This window comes from Ziziphus jujuba, chromosome 7 (genome assembly GCF_031755915.1).
Source record: "Ziziphus jujuba cultivar Dongzao chromosome 7, ASM3175591v1".
NCBI lineage: Eukaryota > Viridiplantae > Streptophyta > Magnoliopsida > Rosales > Rhamnaceae > Ziziphus > Ziziphus jujuba.
In genome coordinates this window covers 17355575-17376355 of record NC_083385.1, presented here as the reverse complement: position 1 = coordinate 17376355, position 20781 = coordinate 17355575, and the positions used below count along the sequence as shown (strand labels likewise).

Below are 20781 nucleotides of genomic sequence, written 5' to 3'. Positions count from 1 at the left end.
TTGAAAACCGGAATGGGGTCAAATCCTTTAGATCAATATCAATATCATACCATGTTTCACATTACAAGATGTGAGGTACGTATTCTTTTGAGCTTGTCACACTTCAAAAATGTAACAACAAATGTAATACAAATCGAAAAAAACATAAGACCAAGCAGAAAAAGGAGCTTACGCCAGCGAACCATCACAACCGAAATATGCCATGATTATGTAAATTGGAATTACAAGCATGCTTCATTCAGGGAGCCATCAAGCTAACCTACCAAAAAGAATTTTACAAGCTTATATTGTAATAAGAGGAAACGAGTTCAAATTTTTTCGTAACCTCATCTTCCACCAGACAACTCAATAGCATCTTGATTATAAACTGAATCTTCTCCCCAGTCAAATCTTCTCTGTAATCTCTCATACTCCTGCCTACGAGTAACCTCAACATGCTGCCACTCTTCCCACCTCTCAGCCAGCCCCTCTCCTTCCAGCATACGAACCACCTCCGACATAGCTGGGCGGTCCTCTGGTGATTGTTGAGTACATAGCAACGCAACTTGGATCATCATTTCTACCTCTTCAATGTTGTACTCATCATTTAGATTGCGATCCACAATGGCATCCAGGCGTTTCTCTCTCTCCAGCTTCTTCACCTGCAGGAGCAAATAATTACAATATTCAGCATAGTGAGTAGAAAAGCAAAGAAGTTGTAGAATTAAAGAATTTAAAAATAAGATAAAAGTATGTAAGACTCCCATATAATAACAGTTACTAAATTATATACAAAAACCAATTGCAAACATTTTATCTTCTGGAAGAATCAATGTTTATTTCTCTTTAATAATCTCAATACCAAAACTGAAACATTCTACTCTAGGGCCTTCTAATAAATGACACCGTTAAGGACCTGATGAAATAATACCAAAATAAATCCTACTGAACATAAAACCACCCTTTGTCATAGACCTATACTTAAAATATTTGCAGGCTCACAACATAATTCCTATCAAATTCTCTAATGCACAAAGGAAGCAAAAGAAACATGACTTCTCTGTCTGCACGTCAAATATTGAAGCAGAGCGGTGTTCTATTATGAACAATGGCAACTAAAACATGTTTTCCTCGGATCAACAACCTCAACATTTTCACATGGGTGCCCAAAGTACAGACTATACACAAGTAGAGTTGGAGAGAATTTGTGCAGAAAGAGAATACCACCATACATAACTAGTTTATCTTACATGGTCAAGCAATAAAACATCATCTTCTTCTTCCAAGCGTGAAAAATCAATTGCTCGTTGACCTGTTACAAGCTCTAAGAGCATAATTCCATAGCCAAAAACATCTGTTCTTTCTGATGATTTCCCAGTCGACAAGTATTCGGGTGCTATATGACCCATCGTCCCACGAACTTGTGTTGTCACATTAGTTTTTCTAACATCCACCAACTTTGCCAGGCCAAAGTCTCCAACAACTGCCTCAAAATCTTCATCAAGTAGCACATTTGCAGCCTTCACATCTCGGTGAATGATCTTAGGATTGCAATGTTCATGTAGGTACTCCAATCCACGTGCAGTGCCTAATGCTACTCGTTTTCTTGTAGGCCAATCCAAAACAGGCTCCCCAGGTTTAATCTCTGCATCGGCATTTAAAATAGAAATTATTAGATGATCACTAGCAATAAATCTGTTGTAATAAGAATCAACTCAACTTTTTCAACTTCTCACATATGAATCAAGTGCACAAGATAATTTTATCATCTCAGAAAACAAAGGATGCCAATCTAAGAATGATCCTTAATTGTCACTGGGTAATAGGGAGGAAATTCTTAGAATGAGCCTGTTATTTACTATCACCCAACCCACACCCGTCCCAACTTCATGCTAGCATAGATGGTATTCAAATACCAAGCTTTATTCATGTCCAAGATCAGCAATGAATGTCCCAATACATAACTAAAAGAAGCAATACCTCGTAATTGATAGGCAACACTTAAGTTCTGCATATAGGGATACACCAAAAGGCGCTCTGTTGGGGTTGTGCAAAATCCGATCAACCGTAATAGATTCCTGTGAACAGCTACACTTATCATTTCAACTTCCCGCTGGAAAGCTGCATCGCCCCCAGGACTCTCATAATCAGTCAACCTTTTCACAGCAACCTTTGTGCTATCAGATAACACTCCTTTGTAGACCTTTCCAAAACCTCCCTGCCCAAGGACATTTTTCTCACTGAAGTTGTCAGTGGCCAGCTGTAATTCCCTCCATGCAAATCTTTTCAATTGACCAAATGCAATTCTTCGGTCCACTTCACCTGTTCCAAAAGCAGAACAAAAGACTTAAATCAAATCAAAAATCAAAAGCATACTCAAAAAGTAGTTGGCTTTCACAGAGAAAGAGAACAAATCATCTCAGCAAGCAGTTCTCATTCAATCATTTTTCCCCTTTCTGGGCAAGGCAATTTAATCAGTTGAAACATTTAAAAGCAACACAAACCTGCAACATCTACAAAAACTTCACGCTTAGATCCTCTTCGTCTACTCCTCCGTAGAAAACAGAGAAAGCCTCCAATAAAGAGAACAACAATTACTCCTCCAGAAATTCCAATTATAAGTCCAATATTTGGCTTATGTGAAGCACCTGACATGAATAAAAATAGCTGAGTACTTAGCTTGTCAAAGTATATGTACACTGGACAATTGAAATTCTGATAGGATTAATTTGAGCCAATAACCTGAATCATCACTATCAGTTTCACAAGGGTGAAGGAAATTTATGTCACAGTTCAAGTGGTTTCCTGTGAAACTGCAAACAATACAAACTAAAGAGCTATGCTGACAAACAATGAGAGAGAAAAAGAGAGAAGGAAGAGAGAGAAAATAGTATAAAGTTGTAGTCAGGAATTAAGATGGTAATTTAGAATGTTTATTCATACTTGTACTTCGGGACTTGGAATAAATGCTCAGGAATTTGACCGCTGAGATTATTTGAATCAAGCTGACTGCATGGACAGTTCCATTTTTGTCATCAAATACTGAAGAGAGATGCCTAAGTATACCACTTAAAACAGAAACATTTCTTAAAATTCCAGAAGCTGGGGAAGTATATGAGTTCTTTTAAGCCCTGCTAAAGTAAAATTATAAAGATATGATAACATACAGACTAATCAAGCCTGGAAGACTGGAGAGTGACTCAGGGATAGTCCCAGTCAGGTTATTTTGACTCAATATCCTGCTCAAATGATAAGAAAGTATAGTCAAAGATAAAAATTTAAAAGACACAGAGTACAAGATATAAATGGAAACTTAAACAATTATGGATGGAATTACTTACAAGAATTGAAGCTTTTTAAGATTACCAAGGGACGACGGTATTACACCACTTAATTTGTTATTCTCCAAATTCAAGTTTGCCAAACTTGTAAGATTTCCAAACTCTTTGGGTATCTGACCAATAATGCCATTTCCTTGCAATGTACTGCATGATGAATAAATTTGAAGTTTATTAGGATTGTATGTATATGCCATGTATAAGGGCCTCCTTTTAGTTTGACAGAAAGAGAGAATAGGGCATAGGGACACCAAAAAATGTATAATTAAAATCTCTTTATGAGTATGAACTAAAAGTAGACACTAGACATCATTGTTGAATCTCAATGTAACTGATAGAACTAATAAATGATACCAATATATCCAAAACCATTTGTAGCTAATACCCTCAGACAATAGTTCCTTGATGGTATCAATAATTGTTTACTTTGTGAATGACCATTAATTTCAGTCTTACATACCAGCTAATATTTGATAAGGCCTTTTTATCAGTATACAGTATAAAGAATCCTTCATACTTTGATATAAATCAGTATACAGCATAAAGAATCTTTCATACCATAATTCATTTACATATTTATTTGGCTTTTTCTTTTCTTTTTACATGTAGTCACAGAAGCAACAGTACCTAAACCAATAGAGGTGAGATGGGAGTTAAAAAATTTATCGTACTAAGGAAATCTAACAATGTCTATTATTGTCACCATCAGCACCCTCAGATGATTGCTTCTACTTTCACCAAGAAGAACTTTCCTTAAACCTTTCAAATCCTTCCAGCATTATAGCTGTCAAATCCTTCCAGCATTGTTCTTCTAATCTTTCAGATGTGCATTAACTTGAAGCCTTCCTATTCTTGAGGTCTGTTCATTGAGATTTATGTGTTTGTTGGCTATATATAAAAGATTCAATAAGAAGAATACATGGTTCAAACGAGATGATGGCATCATAACAACAAGAGTAACGTGTCATGTGCCAAGAATGTTAGTTTTGCAATTTTTTTTTTCATTGTAATGTTTTTGAGGATTCCTTTATTCTTAATTCTAAAGTGTTGTCTTTATATCAATAAAGAATAGTTTTCTATCTAAAAATAGCATAAGAAATGTAGACTGGGGTAGGCTAAAATTGAAATAGCTGGAGGTAGAGGAAAGCGATATGAACATGACAAATATAAAGGTATCTTAGATAGAGTTGAATGGTTTAAAAGCAAATATAGCTTTTATAACACAATACATTATGCAAACTGAATTACTAGAAAATAAAGCTTATAGAAGCTGATGAATGCACTAAGGAATTATCATTCTGCACTTGACCCCACCTTACATGAAATATATTATTAAAAGCAACATTAAAAGCAATCAAACGGTGATTGACAATAAAAAATAACATAAAAACAAAAGAGAAACAAAATTCTAAAAATACAAAGTACTATACTGTAAAAAATAAAAACTTTATTTTCTCCAAAAGCATCATAAAACCATAAAACTACTGAGAAAATGTTTTAACAAGGTTAGATGTATGTAAACTAGGATTTATGCAAATTACTCTGACATTCTTCATACTTACAGTATTCTAAGAGTTTTCAAGGCTCCTACTTTGGGGGATAAGATTCCAGAAAATCCCATATACGACAATGTTCTGCAAATAGACGATAAAATTAAGCGTTGATAATGGAAAAGGCATTTGAATATGCAAGTAAACAATTTAGTTTGTATAAGCCATGAACATGGTAATTTTCTGGCAGCAACACACATGCACAAAATGGTCATGAAACGGTAAAAGTGACAGGAGCACATCTTACACAGAGATGACATTGTTATTAGGGTCGCAGTTAACATTGGACCAAGTGCATGGGTTAACTTGGTTCTGATTCCAGTCTCTAAGCAGATTGGGAGAAGCATTCAATGACGTTTTCAATGCAAAAAGTGCATCTCCTGAAACAGAACAGACAAAGATTCACCATCAGTCAGCCAAATATGCAAATGTCAATTCACCTGTACTTGTATCAAAAACACTATAAAATACAGAGACATAAAAGGTAAATGCTATACATATTCCACTTCCTTGAACGCCTAAAGACATCTCACTCACCAAGTGGTTTATTGTTAAGTCATGTCAAACTACATGAGAGTGAAAGAGTGAGAGGGGGAGGTCCGGTGATACATTGAAGGTTACAAATTGTACCTTGATAATCAGGCAATACAAAAGAATACAAGCAAGACAGTATCAAAATTGCAAAGACCCGTTCCATCTTCAATGACATCAATTCCAGTGATCAATGCAACGGAGTCCATGATGACCAAGAAACATATGAATGAATGCCATTTCTGCAACAAAATTCTGCGCATTGAAATAGAAATACTTCAGATGAAAAATATAAACTGCAGAGATCAAAAATTGAGACTGACTGATTTATGAGGTATTTTACCAAAAAGCCAAAATAGTTTAACCAAGAACAGGATATTAGGGAATATCGATATTATAAAATCAGTATTTTGCAGCATATGTAAAAGAAACCACTGCCATCTGAATGTTTGGTGCTTGGACCTAACTGCAATACATTTCAGATATTTCATGCATCAGGGATGCTTTCTCTTGAACATTGATTTGACAGATTATGGCTATGAGCTTTCATTTTGTGTAGGAACTCAAAGCTAGGAGTGAAAATCATCCTCGAGCCAGTTTATGGATAGCATGCAAACCTAAATACTGTGTACTCTCCCATCTGATCTCATTGTCCCAATCTATTCACCATATTGCAACTTCTTAAACAACTAATGCTCCCTAGAAAAGATACTTTGTCGATATTTGGAAATTTGAAAGGATAGCCAGTACTCTTGATTCATTTGAGGAAATGTATTTATTCACAACAGAATATTTAGAAACTGATTTTCCACTAACATCAAAAAGCAATCAAAGAAAATTTTCTTCAGACAAAAATTAGTACTTAGTCTGAGTTCTATTTTTGCCATCCATAACTCAATCACCAAATATTTTGAAATAAACTGCCTCTATAGGAAAAGCATTCCCATTAAAAAAATAAAAGTTAGATAACAAAAACAAGAAGAAAAAGAGAAAGGAAAAACAAAATTATACTTTGCCTATGGAGTTTTGCACCAAGGCAACTACTAGCTGTGGTTTTTAATGTCATATGAAGCCGAACCCTTTTCACATAACTTCCATAATCCCTCAGAAATTAACGTCCCAAACTCACTATAGGGGAAACAATAACACAACCAATAAGACTTCCTCTCACGCCAATGACCATATACCCAAAGACCCAACCAGGACGCATAGCTTACATAGGCTAAAGCATGAACCAATCAAACAATGCAAGATTCAACATTTAAAACATAAACAAAGGAAACCCAATCAACCAGTCCGTCCGTTTGGCAGCTAAGAAAATACTAGAAAGGGAAAATAAGCTCATAAGCAAAAACTTCCCCTTTCAATCAGCTCCAGATTTCAGTACCTCTAAAAGAAAATTACACTGACTGAATTTTGAAATTGGTTAAAAAAAAAAAAAAAATTCAGAGTCCCATCGTTTACCATTCCCATCAATGTTTCCCAGCAACCAAACAGGACTTCAAACTCAAGACTTCTTAATTCTAATTTTCTTCAAAAACAAAATAGAAGCAAGACATAATCAAATCATAAAAACCCAACCCTTTTCAAACAACCAAAAAAAAAAAAAATCAAAATTAAAACAATAAGAATAATAGTTGAAAAAAAATGGTTGAAAAGAAAGTACCTTTGAAAGAAGAATCAGATTGGAGAAGAAAAAGAAAGCAAAAGGGTTGTTGGGGGGAAGAATTTGAAGAAATTTGAGCAAAAAGCCAAAAATAGCTTTAAAAGCTTTGAGAGCAGTACAGAGAGAGCTAGCTGGATGTTTGAGCTGACTACTCAGCAAGAGAGAGAGAGAGAATGCAGTTACAGCAAATCTACTACAGGCGAACCTTCTCTTCTCTATTTTTTCTGTAAAATGTTTTCTTTTTTTTTTTCTTTTTTGTTTTAATTTTAATTTTTTTATTACTATTTTATACTATTTAAAGAAGACTTGCAAATTCGCAATTATGGGCTCTTTTCTCTTTCTCTCTCTCTGTCTCTCTCTCTCCCTCCGTCTCTTTGCTTTCTTGTCTTTTTGAAGTTAAAAAATTTTGGGTATGGTCTCTCTCCACTTTTATTAGTGCCTTTTTTTTTTTTTTTTAGACGACCCCATTCTTCCACTTTCAAAATATAAAATAATTTTTCACTATTTGTTTTTCATTTTTTTAGATAATATTTTATTTGCACCCATTGGTTTGCCATAAATACCAAGATATCCATCAGGTTTGTAATAAGTCATTACATTTTTAGAAGTTAAATTACTTTTATATTTTTAATAAAATTAAATTACCTTTTAAATATTTTGTTTTCATTTTTTTCCTTTTTGTAAAAATTATTTTTTGATAATTTTTTTAAATTTAATTTGAAAAGTTGATAATTTTATTAATCTATATTTTTAATTAATTTTATTTAAACTATGTGATAGTTTTTCAATTTTTTCAATTTTTCTTTCTTAAAAAAAACTTTGGGATGATTTTAAATAAATAATTTTTTTTAACTAAATGATAATTTATCAAATATATTAATTAAATATATTAAAATATATTATAATTATTAAATATCTTTTACTAAATATATTAACTAAAGTCATTTGTCAATATATATTTTTCTTTAAAAAATTATGTTTTTATAATTATTATATATATTTTAAAAAAAAATTATAACACAGTTTATATATAATCTAATTAAAAATTAAAGAAAGAAATTTTGAAGTTTTCAAATTAATAATTACATAAAAATAAAAATAATTTAACTTTAAAAAAATATAATGGTAAATTTAAACTACTCAGGATTTGTAAACGATTTTTTCAAAATTTAAGGAATATTTTTTAATTTGTCTTGAATCTTGAGAGATGCATATGAAACATATATATACATATATATTTGTGCATTACGTTTGATATTCAAATAGGATAAAAATATATATGAGTTAATTATAAAATTGAATTTATGTACTTTAAAATATTTTTTTATAAACATTGTCATTTTGAATTTTTAAAGCTCTCAAATTAATAATTGCAAAATAATAATAATAATTTAACTTGGAAAGGATATAAAAGAAAATTTAAACTATTGTAAATGATTTTAAAAAAAATCTGAGAATTTTTTTAAATGTGCATATATATAAATTAATGCATTGCATTTGATATTCAAAAAGGACAAAAAAATATATATGAGTTAGTTATAAAAATTCAATTTATTTACTTTCTAATCATTTATATATATATATATATATATATAAGCGTTGTTATTTTGAATTTTTTTTAATTAGTTTATACCTCGTCTGTTAACATTTATTTTTACATGAAATTATTATTAGTCATTTATAACGGTAGAAACAATATATATTAAAATGAATCTCATTCTACGAACAATTTGAAATGGCTTTTAATTTAATATTTTTATTTTTATTTAAGTTTGTAATCAGGTGAAAAACCTGACTAACATTTAAGGAATAAGCTACCACCACTAAAAAATAAACCTTAAAAAATCATAAACATTACCAAACAATGGAATAAATTATGTTCTCAGGTTAAAAAATTGATACTGAAATTTATTAATTCTTGAATATATATTTCAAAAAAATAAAAAAAGAATATGTATTTCATAGACATAATAACTTCTTCTTCTTCTTCTTCTTCTTCTGTGTGTCATTGTCGCATATTTTACTTGTCGTTGTGTTTTTGCGCTATCATGAAACTCTATTTAATTTACTTCAAAAAACAAAAGAAACTCTGTTTAATTATATATGCTTGCATTGTATAAAACAACAGGGTATCACTAAATTAATAGTATGGTATTATATATTTATTAATAAATGCTAAGTTTTAAAGATGACATTTAATTCAATTAAGTTTTATTTATTAATTATATAAGATTGAATTATACATATTTTGTTTATATTATAATTTTTTTAATCATTATTGTTTTGCTAAAATTTTTTTGTCATTATTATGTTTTATTGGTAATATCAATCATTATTATGTTGTTATGTCTTTTTGCCTCATTGATCGATAAATAAAGTTAGCAAAACAAAAAATAAATAAATAAATAAATAAAATTAGTACTCCTACGGTTACTCTACGTACGAGATATATTAATCAGTTCTAACAATTTGTCAGCTTAATCAATATCTAATATTATACTTACGTGAAATATAAAAAATTATAATTAAGGAACTTAATGATGTATTTATATTGTTTCAAAAAAAAAAAAAACATTGATGTATTTATATTTAAAAAATCAATATTATAATGTTCCACTAAGTGGCAATTAGCATTTATCAGTCAATTTCAAATCATCAAATGTGAACTAAAAGTTCTCCAACACACCAACTGTCTTGATGCCCAAACATGACATCACCTCTATAAGGATGTATGGATAAGATTTTGAATCCGTAAATGATAAATTACTCTAAACTAGTAATTAAATAAATAAATTATTTTGATATTTTCTGAAGTACAAAATTTTGTTGATCTTATATAACCATATAAACTTTGTCTTTAATTGAAGTACGATTGAAGCATATACTTAAGGTTAGAAAAATTTGAGGTAAGAGATCAGGCTTTATTATATATATACTTAATTACTTTAGTTTATTTAAAAGGGAAAAAGGATAAATATATTTATATAAAGGATATAATATTAATTCTTCATTATTTGTTACGATATTCTTTGTAAAATATTATAAGAAATTAAACAAAAAATCAAAAAATCAAAGACAATGTGATTCAGATTTTTTATCTTTTAGTTTGGTTGAACGATGTGATACAGATTTTGGATTTACATAACTAGTCAACGACTATCTACCACATATAAAGCATTAAAAAAAAAGTTTAAAATATTAAAGATGCTTGCAAATTAATAGTAATTTTGCTTCGAAGTCGGAAAGATATAATCTGTCTTAATTTTCTTAATAATTTTGTTTAAATAGCGCAAGATTTTAATGAATTGAATTCATATGTATCCTAAATTATAAGAATAAATGGCAAAAAATCAATGTTCAAAGGAAAGATGAATAAATTCGTGTCTGTGCATATTGTTAATAATTACCCAACCCATATAATATAGAATGATTACAACTTTTACATGATATATATATATATATATATATATTTTTTTTCTTGTTTTTCTTTTCTGGTGTCTGATGCCTTAGGAAAATCTACGCGTCAAATGACAGAGAAATAATAGTTGAAATTCATGGTGATCTTTCAAAATAATCCCAGTGCTATTGGCAAATAGATTTTGGATATTTTTAATGGTAGCTGGGTTAATGATGCTTTGAGTGGTCAAAATTCCATAGAGATTTACCACAAAAACAATTTTGCATACCCTCTTGCAGGGAAAAAAAAAAAAAATGTGTTGCATGATTGGAAAATGACAACATGTTGAATGGAATAAAAATAAAATATCAACCACATGTATAAAAAAACAAATAAATAAATAAATGTCTATTGAAAGCATTCAAGTTTTGTTTTATTATAATGGACATATATAAATAATGTAAATTTTCCATGCCATCATTAATATATATATATATATATATATATAATTTTTAAATGGCGTACGCATAGTAGCTCTATATATATAAATATATATATATATATCGATAATTTGCCTTATTAAAAATTAAAGAGTGAAAAATATGAAAAACAAGACCGAACAGAAAAATAATGAAATAGTAAAGGAGACAGAAAAAGGAAATGATATTATATTTCATGATCCAAATAAATTATACTTTTAGGATATATAGTATAGGGGTGGGTTAATATATATCAATATTATATATATGTATATATATATTTGGACAATATTAAACTCATTATGATTGTAGAAAGCAAATTTTTGAATAAATCAAGATTTCTTTTTGGATTAGTTACAACAATTTGCCTGTCATCTTAGTGTCTTAAATTTAAGATTTTTCAAGCCTAAAATAAATAATATAGTAACTAAATCAATTTTGTTTAACAACCAAATCAATATTTAAATGCTAAATTTAGAAGTGTATTTTTTAATAATTTTACCATTATATATCAATATATTTGACAAAATCTTTTTGTAAATTTCATTTTAGTCATTGAATTGGTACATCTAAACATGCATATAAATCATTTATCATAACTATCATAAATTTTTCAAATATTCATCAACTGTTTTATATATTCATTCAGTGACCAAGATCATTTGCCAAATTTGTTGGCTCATGAAACACCTTCTATTTGGATATATACATATTAGCAGTTAGATCATTCTTTATTAACAATTTGGTTATTTCAATAATTGAAATTTAAAATCTAATAATGATTTAATATATATTTACTAATATATTAAAATCATATTTAAGAAAAATAAACTATGTTAGGATCAAATAAATCATAAATATAAATATATTTGTAAATTTCAATCATTAAAAATATTTAATTGTTTATTAAAAAAATCTTGATTGTAAAACCATTAGACCTTTTTTGTGTATATTTATATACAATTTTGATATGATAGGAACTCCATGCTCATGTTAAAGCTCGTCATATAAGCTACTATATAGGAAATAAAAATTCAATAAATATAATATTTAATAATGGATCTCATACAGATTTTATATATCATTGTTTCTCTGTTTAGTTTTATTTTAAAAAAATTTAAATAATGTCATTATTCAACTAATGGTGATGTTGCTCTCCAAAATTACTTGTTGAGTTTTATAATATCAAAACTATATATATACGTGTTTATATATTTTTTACATAGGAGTTTTTATATTTGTTATCATTTGATAATGAATACAAGTAGAATTTATTATAGAAATAGAGAATATTAATAGAATGTATTTAATTATATTTTAATCTTTTATGTTAAAAAATAATATAAAAAAATAAATTTTTTAAGTAGCTCATAAGATAATAGCATGACATATGATTTTTACTAGTAACTATTACGGATATATTACATTACATATTTAAAAAAAAAATTAATTACAATTAGATATCTTTATGAAGTTATAAAAATATAAATACAAAAATATCCAATTATAATAAAAAAAAAACTTAAAAAAATATACAATGTAATATATTATTTATTAACCATGGCAATGAAAAAGAATTTTCTTTTATATATTATATTATATAATATATATATTTGTATATATATTTTATGAGAATGATAATTTTATATAGGTCAAAGTGGGCTCGAGTATGATCATTATTAAGAGAGAAATGAGTGGTTCTGGTTGACGAAGGCAAAGCGTGCGAACGTAGCATGTCACTTGTGCTTAAAGTCTAATATTTCGTCCTCCTCAGCCAACCGACAGAGAGATGGCTACTCTTTGATAGGTGGGAGGTATGTATAGAACTCAATTACATCAAGGTAAAAAGTGGGAAGGATATTAATAAAATGAAAATGAATTTATTAGTTGTGTGATTTTTGCATTTTGTCAATAATGCTGTATTCTTATTAGCCTTTTCACTAATCAATTTAACAGTTAACGTATAAAAAAAAAATTTACCAATTAAATGATTTATAATTATTGTATTTATATTGTTTGGAATATATAGATTATTTGATGGTGGTTGATAATTTGATATAAATGATATCACTACTCAGAGTTGCTTATTTAATTTTAAATACCAAATAATATGATTTTTTTTTAATTATATTTTTCTGAACAGATAATCTTATATACTTATATTTAAAGACAGAATCAGAATCTCAATATTAAAGGGTCAAATATTAAAAAATATATATATAGACAAAATTATTAAAATAAAGTTACATAGTTTCCTAATGTAAAAAGTTAATCATAAAGTCAATATACATCAAAGATGATGAGAAGAAAAACTATTTGGTTTGTTTATCATTTTTCAGTTGCAGATTGTAAAGTGATATAAGTGAAGGAGAAAAAATATAGTTTGTTTATGTTCTAAAGTAACAAATTAAAATTGATTGGGATATAATTTTAATAATAAATTTTTCAAATGATAATGAAGAGTGATGCAAGTATGGAAATCAATAATATTTGGGGAGCCCATATTGATAAAGTGCTGCAACAGCATAAAAAATAAAGTAAATCTGTGTGATTAGCTGAATATTACATTCCTCGAGAAGATTAAAAGGAAATTGGGGCCGCCACTTTTTCGCACAAACTCTCACACTGTGTGACCCAATCAGGGGCTGCGGTCTCCGTTGGACCAAGTCTGATCTGATTGATGTACGTTATGTTTTTTTACTTTTTCTTTTATTTATTTTTTCAAAAACTTTTTTTTTTTTGGGGATAAAGCAGTGAGTTTTGCTTAACCAATGCAGATATTTTTCCTTCATTTATTTATTTTTCAAAAACTGCTCTTTTTTTTTTTATATTTATATGTATATATATATATTTTTATTTTTTTTTCTTGCTTGATACAATAAAATTCATAGAATAGATATAAAAAATAATTCTAATATTTTTACTTTTTTAATGTTAAATTTTCCAATAATTATTTTAATAAATATTATTATTTAACTTATGTAAATACTATTGTTAATGACAGTAACATAAATTAATTTAATATAACACGGATAATGTAATTATTTAAAAAATAACTATGATAATAAAAAATTTAATTTAATTTATTTTGAACAATATAATTATTTTAAAAAAATAAAGTGAATAATGATAAAAGATCAATATATATATATATATTATAATGTAATTATTTAAAAAAGTATGTGAATAATAATAATAATTTTTTTTTGTTAAAATTAACTTTTAAATAAAAAAAGTTATAATACAGTATAATCATCCACCAAACAATATATAATATTAATATATTATAGTTTAATACAACACAATTTAATTCAATATACTAACAAAATTAATATATTAAAGTTTTGCGCACCAAATCTAACCTCATGCCACGATGCGGTTCTACTCTGGCTTATGTCTCACTTATTATCAACTACTAAGTCCCTGCTTTATATTATTTGGGTTCTAAAATTTAATTATCATAGTAATACTCATAATCTTATTGCTAGGCTGCTTTTATATATTAATTTCTCGCACCATCCTTAAAAAAATGTTTGAAGCCTCCATAAGAGTAGTTTACTAGCAAATCTACTATTTTCTTCCAATTTCAATTTCTCCTGCCCGGTATAAAGAAAAGAAAAGGACAATATTAAAAGGGGGTTACGGGTTGTTTAAACATAATGAAGCCGGCATAATGAATTTTAACCATTTTTTTTAATAAAATTTTATTTGGAAAGTTTCAAAATTGAGAAAAAAATTAATTTTCAGGATTTAATTTTTTAGGATTTAATTTCCTAAGAATTAATTTTTCTCTTAGTTTGTTTGGTGAATAATAGAAAAGTTGGAATCCATAAGTAATTAAATTTCATATTTTATAATAAATTAAAGGTATATGTATTTAAAAAAAAATTCAAAACTTTTATTTTTATTTTTAAAATGACATCTATATAAATAGGAATAATTTTTCCATGTATTTTTCTACGTTAGTGGAAATCTAATTCTTTAGATCCACATTTTTCAACTTTACAATAAATATCAAAATAAAAAAAATTATTACTTTTTCAAAAAAATTAAATTTCTACTAAATTTATCTTTATCCAAATATACCATAAAAAAAAACTAACTTATGGCCAAAAGAATCATAAAAATTTGAAAATTAATTATATTTAAATACTTTTTTAGTTTGAAAATTTTGCAATTTGGGCATTCAGTTTTAAACTTCATCATTGGAGTTATCAATTTTCAATTTGTTGCAAATTACGAACCATGATTAAACTCAAATTTTAAAATATTTTTATTTATAAAAAAGCAACGAGACCATCCCCTTTTCAAAAAATTTTAACTTTCAAATTTTTTTAATAAAAACAGTCAATCATAGCTCAATTTCCAACAAATCAAAAACTAAAGATTTAAGATGGTAAATTTTAAAAATAAAGACTAAATTTATAAAAATTTAAAACTAGAATACCAAAGTGCAACTAATTCAAAATTATAATTATAAAAGTTCAAGAATGAAAAGATTTCAAACAAAGTTTCCCAAAAAAAAAAAATACTCTAATGAGTATAACGAGACTACCTTAAACTACTCGTAGAATAATTTGGAAAGAGTTCAAGATTATTTATCTTTCCAATTGTTGCATATCGATAACAGACAAAATTATTATTATTATTATTATTATTATTATGTTATTATTTATTTTTATTGGCAGTAAAATCTGCCACAACGAATAGGCGGTAATTGGCAAAACGCAAGAAGGGCAAAACCGGCTTTCTCTCTCCTTTCTCCTCTCTCTCTCTCTCTTTGTATTTTTTAATTTAAATAAAGGGTATTTACGACATATTAAGTTCATACATGGTCGGTACTTTATTTCTGAACAACCATAGCTATAGGAGTACTCTATTATTTTTTATTATTATTTTTTTTTTTTGGGGTTAACATAGGAGTACCCTAGTTATAATTCATTAATGCCTCCCTTTAGTGTCAACTATCCAAAAGTAAGAGATAAGACATTTTTAAACTTCTAACTCAATACTAAATCTGAAACTCTTTTTTTTTTTTTTTTCCAAATCAAGATTGTGTTATATGGCTTTAAAAAGAATCAATTACTCTGCTTTAATAAAATCATCTTGTTATTAGATCAAATCTGTATGCAATCTGGGTTCTTTAGTGGTGACCTTGTTAGTGACTCATAAGTTGCAATGCAGATGATTAAGGATACTAATGTCTGTTTGGGTGCAAACTGATTCCCAATGGAAGACATTTAGCATTTGCCTTCTTTAAATGGAAAGTGGACAATTTAAATCTTATGCATGTGGCTGACGAGCTAGCTCACCATTCATTGCTTTCAAAGATTGGATCTAATTGCACCCCCAAAATATCTTTATACAATCCCGTACATTATTAAACTAAGATACTCTTAAGCATTTTATCTTCCTTATGGGACCAAAGCCCACCATTTATCTCCTCAAAAAATCACCAGCAATGGCAAGCATCATCATGAAAAGTTTCCTTCAAACTGAAAATACTCACAACCAAAAAGCTGTCTTTTTTTTCTTTTTTTCTTTTTTTTTTTCCCCCCAGTAGAATTTTGTTTTAAAAAAAAAAAACGCTGGCCGGTGATGGAATGTTGGTGGCTTATGGAGATCTACCTCTGGCCCTCCTTGCATGCCGCTGACATTCCTTCCCACCAGTGGCTGATGGTTACGGTGGAGGAGGCATAATTTGAAATTAAAAAAAAAAAAAGTTATTTCTATAAATATATATATATATATATATGTTATAAAATTTAAAAGTTAAAAAAAAAATCAAATATTGATCTGTTGGTAAATCAACTTAAAAAGAGGTTATATACAGTTCATTTCTTTGATGAAGGACATAGTTGGCTTCTTCACGCTATCCATGTATGTAATGATGTTATTTCTCAATGAAGGATGTTTCTTTTTAATATACATGTATATATGAAAAATATTATTTGTTTGGTGAATGATTTTTATTAAGATTTGCATATCAAATAGTAATTTGAATGATTAATATTAAAGAGTTTAATTATAGCATTTTAATATAAAAAAATTGAATTAAAAGTTTTAATTAAAATTTATCATATAAGTTGTCAGTCATCGTTATTAGTGACAAATAGCAAAACTATATATATAGTGTTAGACTCAATTAGATCAATCTAATTATTTTAAAATCAAGTATTATTTTATTAGTTCTGTAATCATTTGAAAGGTTGAGATTTAAAAATCAATTAATATAATTTATTAATATATAAAAATCTTATTTGGAATAAATAAATCCTGTAAAGTCTCAAACCATAAATGTATTTTTGAAATGTAATTTTCAAAGTAGTCATTGATTAGTGCTAATTTCTTTACAAAATTTAGAATTAAAAATAAATTAATTGAATGATGCTAATTAAATTGCTAATTGATTACTCCTCAGGTTAAAAACAAAACAAAATATAAGCAAACTAGCATATAACATATTTCCATGATAATTATTTCTTTATTATGTTTAGAATTAAATAATAAAACAAGTTAATCTAAAGTTAGAGTATATCCAATGGAAATATGAATTATGAAAATAGAAAATGATATATAAGTAATATGAATAGTGTCTTAAAAAATTTCTCTCAAATAATGTCTAAAATGATTATCAAACTAATATGATCTAAATAATGCTATAGTGCATGTCTAATTTAGGAGATTTTATCAACATTTGAAAGTATTCTTAAAACAAAATTTTCTTTCAAAAGTTAATTTTTTTTCAAAAACAAACTTTATAAGAATATATAATTAATTAATAATCACAAATAATCTTCTTTATACTATATATTTATGCTACCTAAACTATAAAATATCAATTTTTAGATCATAGACAATAATCCATATAGACATGCTCTTAACTTTCAAGATCTTTGCCTTTACAACATGTATAACTCATCAAATATGAACTTTGAGGATCCAGTATGTGTGTGTGTATATATATATTTAAGTTAGAATTTAAGAATCTAAAAGTAATGGTTGTATTTGTACAGGGAAGCAAAATAACTTTCATGCATCTCCTCAAGATTCAAGATTTCACCCTGACTTTTTCAAATATAGTACTTACAAATTTATGTACAATTAGCTCTATATATACAATACATATATAAATATGTTATATATTCTACCAACTTTGCTTTTAATTTATTTATTATTTAATTGTAAACATAATTAAAAAATAATTATCATGAAATTGTTATTATATCAATAATGATATAGTGGGCTATCTACTCACTTTATTATTGATTATTTAAGGCTAAGAATGAGAAATAATATATGAAAATATTAATTTATAATATATATATATATATATATATTTTTTTTTTTTATGTGTTAATACTAAAAATTTTATAGAGGAAACCTTTTAACGGAAATTTATTAAATTATTAGATGATATATAAATAGTACTGAATTTTCGTTTAAAATAATTATAAATTTTCTACATTTCCTTTTTGTCTCCATTTAGCATTTCGTCACATAAATATCATGCACTATAAAGTAAATTAGGTAGCCCTGACAGTCAAACTAATTGTTGTATATTATTTTGATTATATTTTGCAATTGTTTTTTTTTTTCCCCTTAAAATTAATGAATTAGCAACTCAATTCTAGATTGCATGTTTTATTAAGTTATTTTTAATTTTAAGTCATATCAGAAAACCAACACCGATCAATGATTAATACCAATAGATTGTTTCCAAATTAATGATGATTACATAGAATAACTCTAACCATCAGGTTTAAATAATTAATAAGTTATAATTTAAGTTAACCCAAATTGAGATCCTTCCTTTTAAATGAAATGTAAAAAGATCCTTGTCCAGAAAATTCACAAGGCATTAATATATATGTATATATATATATATATATATATACCTAAATTTTTAATGATCTAAAAGCAATTAACCATTAACTCATTCGAAAGTTAAGATTATTTCTCTTTCTTTGTAATTTTAAAAAACTTTCAGATATAGTTAGTTTTTCAATAAATATATATTAAATACATAAGTAAATAATGATCAACTGCCTATTAATTATAAAAAAAAATAATAATAAAAACAAAACTATGGAATAATAAAAAGTGTTTTAAACATTCATATGAATTTGAGAAGAAATATTTTCTCAAACTTCTTTTTGAGTATGAGTGGCATGATAGAAGGAGAGACGGGTTCAAAAACCTCAAAAAAAAAAAAATAAAATATATATATATATATATATAAAATTCAAACTGAATGAAAGAATTTTTAAAATTTGTCTTAAAAAATTTGAAAACATATTTGTTTTCAAAAGAATAAAAATTTTAAAATGTGTAGAATCACTAAATTAATGTTTCCAGCATAAATTAAAAATAATTACTCATAACTAACTTTAAAGTACTCCATTTTAAAGTGCACTTTTATTATTAAAGAATTTTTTTAATAACTATAAAATGTTTAAGTATTCAACGTTTTTTATATTTTATAACTTTTTATTAGATAATTATATTCATAAATATTATTATTATTACATTTTTTTAAAAGTAGATTCTTGATTAATTTTATTTTTATTTCTATCCGTGAACCTTTAAAAGAAGTAAAGAAAAAAATTGCATTAAAGGCTAAACTTATGCATTTATTATTAAATGTTCTTATTTGAAAGTTAAACTAAAAAGAAAGAAAAATATTCTTGACCATACAATAGAATGTCCGGCGACATATTATTATGCCTTTAAAAGTTTAGGTAAAATTCAAATTAGGAGAGGATCTATATCTTTAATATTAATAAATATTATATTGGTGGCCTATATTTCAAGTATCGAGGGAGGGAATTAAATAGAAGAATATATATATATATTTATTATAGTGGTGTTTATCTATATTGATATAGATGTTTATAGGGAGTATAATTAATTTAGAATTTAAAATTTTTTAAAAGAATTTAAAAATCTAGAATATTCGATTTAAATTTTAAAAAATTTATAGAAATTAAGAATTACTAAATTTAAATTTTATTGAATTTTATAAAAATTTATTAAAATATTCGTACATTTAAATTAAAATTTTGTATAAATCTTTTAAAATATAAAGATATTTAAAAAGTTATTAACTTTAAAAAAATTTTACAAATCATAGATTTAATGGATTTAGAGAATTTTTATAAATGAAATTGTAAAGATAAATGTGAAATATAGCTTTAATTCTAAAAATTTCATTAAATTTTTATAAATTCTATATAAAAACTATGAAATTCTATAATAATTTATTAAATTATTTCAAATTTATAATTATTTTTAAAACTATTAAATTCTAAACTGAATTCAACTCTTTTAATGTCAAACAATATATTGTGGAACGAATTTATCAAATAATAACATATTCAACAATGTTCTTTATTTTGAATAGTATATATTATATTACAGATAGCATCTTGTATAATATTTAAAAATAAACTATAAAACTTATAAAACTACTCCATCAACACTTTTTAATTTTTTGAATTTGCATAAATAGATGTAAAATAATAATGGTGCATAGAAAATGTAAGAATTTTCTCTCTCTTTTTTTATTGTTTTAATAAATATAAAATGATATTGACGTATAGGAAAATGAAATATAATAATTGAAAACATTCAAATTTTAACTTTGAACAGTGAGTTTAACTCTCTAGATTTAAAAAGTAAAACCCACAATCTATTTTAATTTGTAAATATCAAAAGTTTGTTGGAAACTTAAAAGTAAGAGTTAACTTTTTATTGAAGAAAATAAAATGAATAAAAATTGCATTGAAACTGTTCTAATAATATATTATTTTGACAGTAGATACCCATATAATAATGACTA

The 20781-nt window shown here is 26.4% G+C and overlaps 1 protein-coding gene across 3 annotated transcripts; it reads right to left on the bottom strand.

Moving 5' to 3' along the window:
• LOC107425374 (probable LRR receptor-like serine/threonine-protein kinase At5g10290) lies at positions 1-7370 on the bottom strand. Of its 3 annotated transcripts, XM_048479014.2 has the most exons (13): positions 7065-7370; positions 5498-5653; positions 5115-5247; positions 4880-4951; positions 3989-4176; positions 3321-3464; positions 3147-3218; positions 2923-2988; positions 2722-2792; positions 2484-2627; positions 1960-2301; positions 1230-1624; positions 1-641 (listed from the first exon to the last, which is right to left on the bottom strand). In XM_048479014.2, the coding sequence occupies exons 5-13, from the start codon at positions 4021-4023 to the stop codon at positions 327-329; spliced, it is 1584 nt and encodes a 527-aa protein (XP_048334971.1). In that variant the 5' UTR covers positions 4024-4176; positions 4880-4951; positions 5115-5247; positions 5498-5653; positions 7065-7370; the 3' UTR covers positions 1-326. The 3 variants fall into 3 exon arrangements, with proteins under 3 accessions (XP_048334971.1, XP_048334968.2, XP_048334969.2); XM_048479011.2 differs by lacking the exon at positions 3989-4176; XM_048479012.2 differs by lacking the exons at positions 3989-4176; positions 7065-7370 and adding an exon at positions 6410-6532.
• Positions 7371-20781: the final 13411 nt, after the last annotated feature.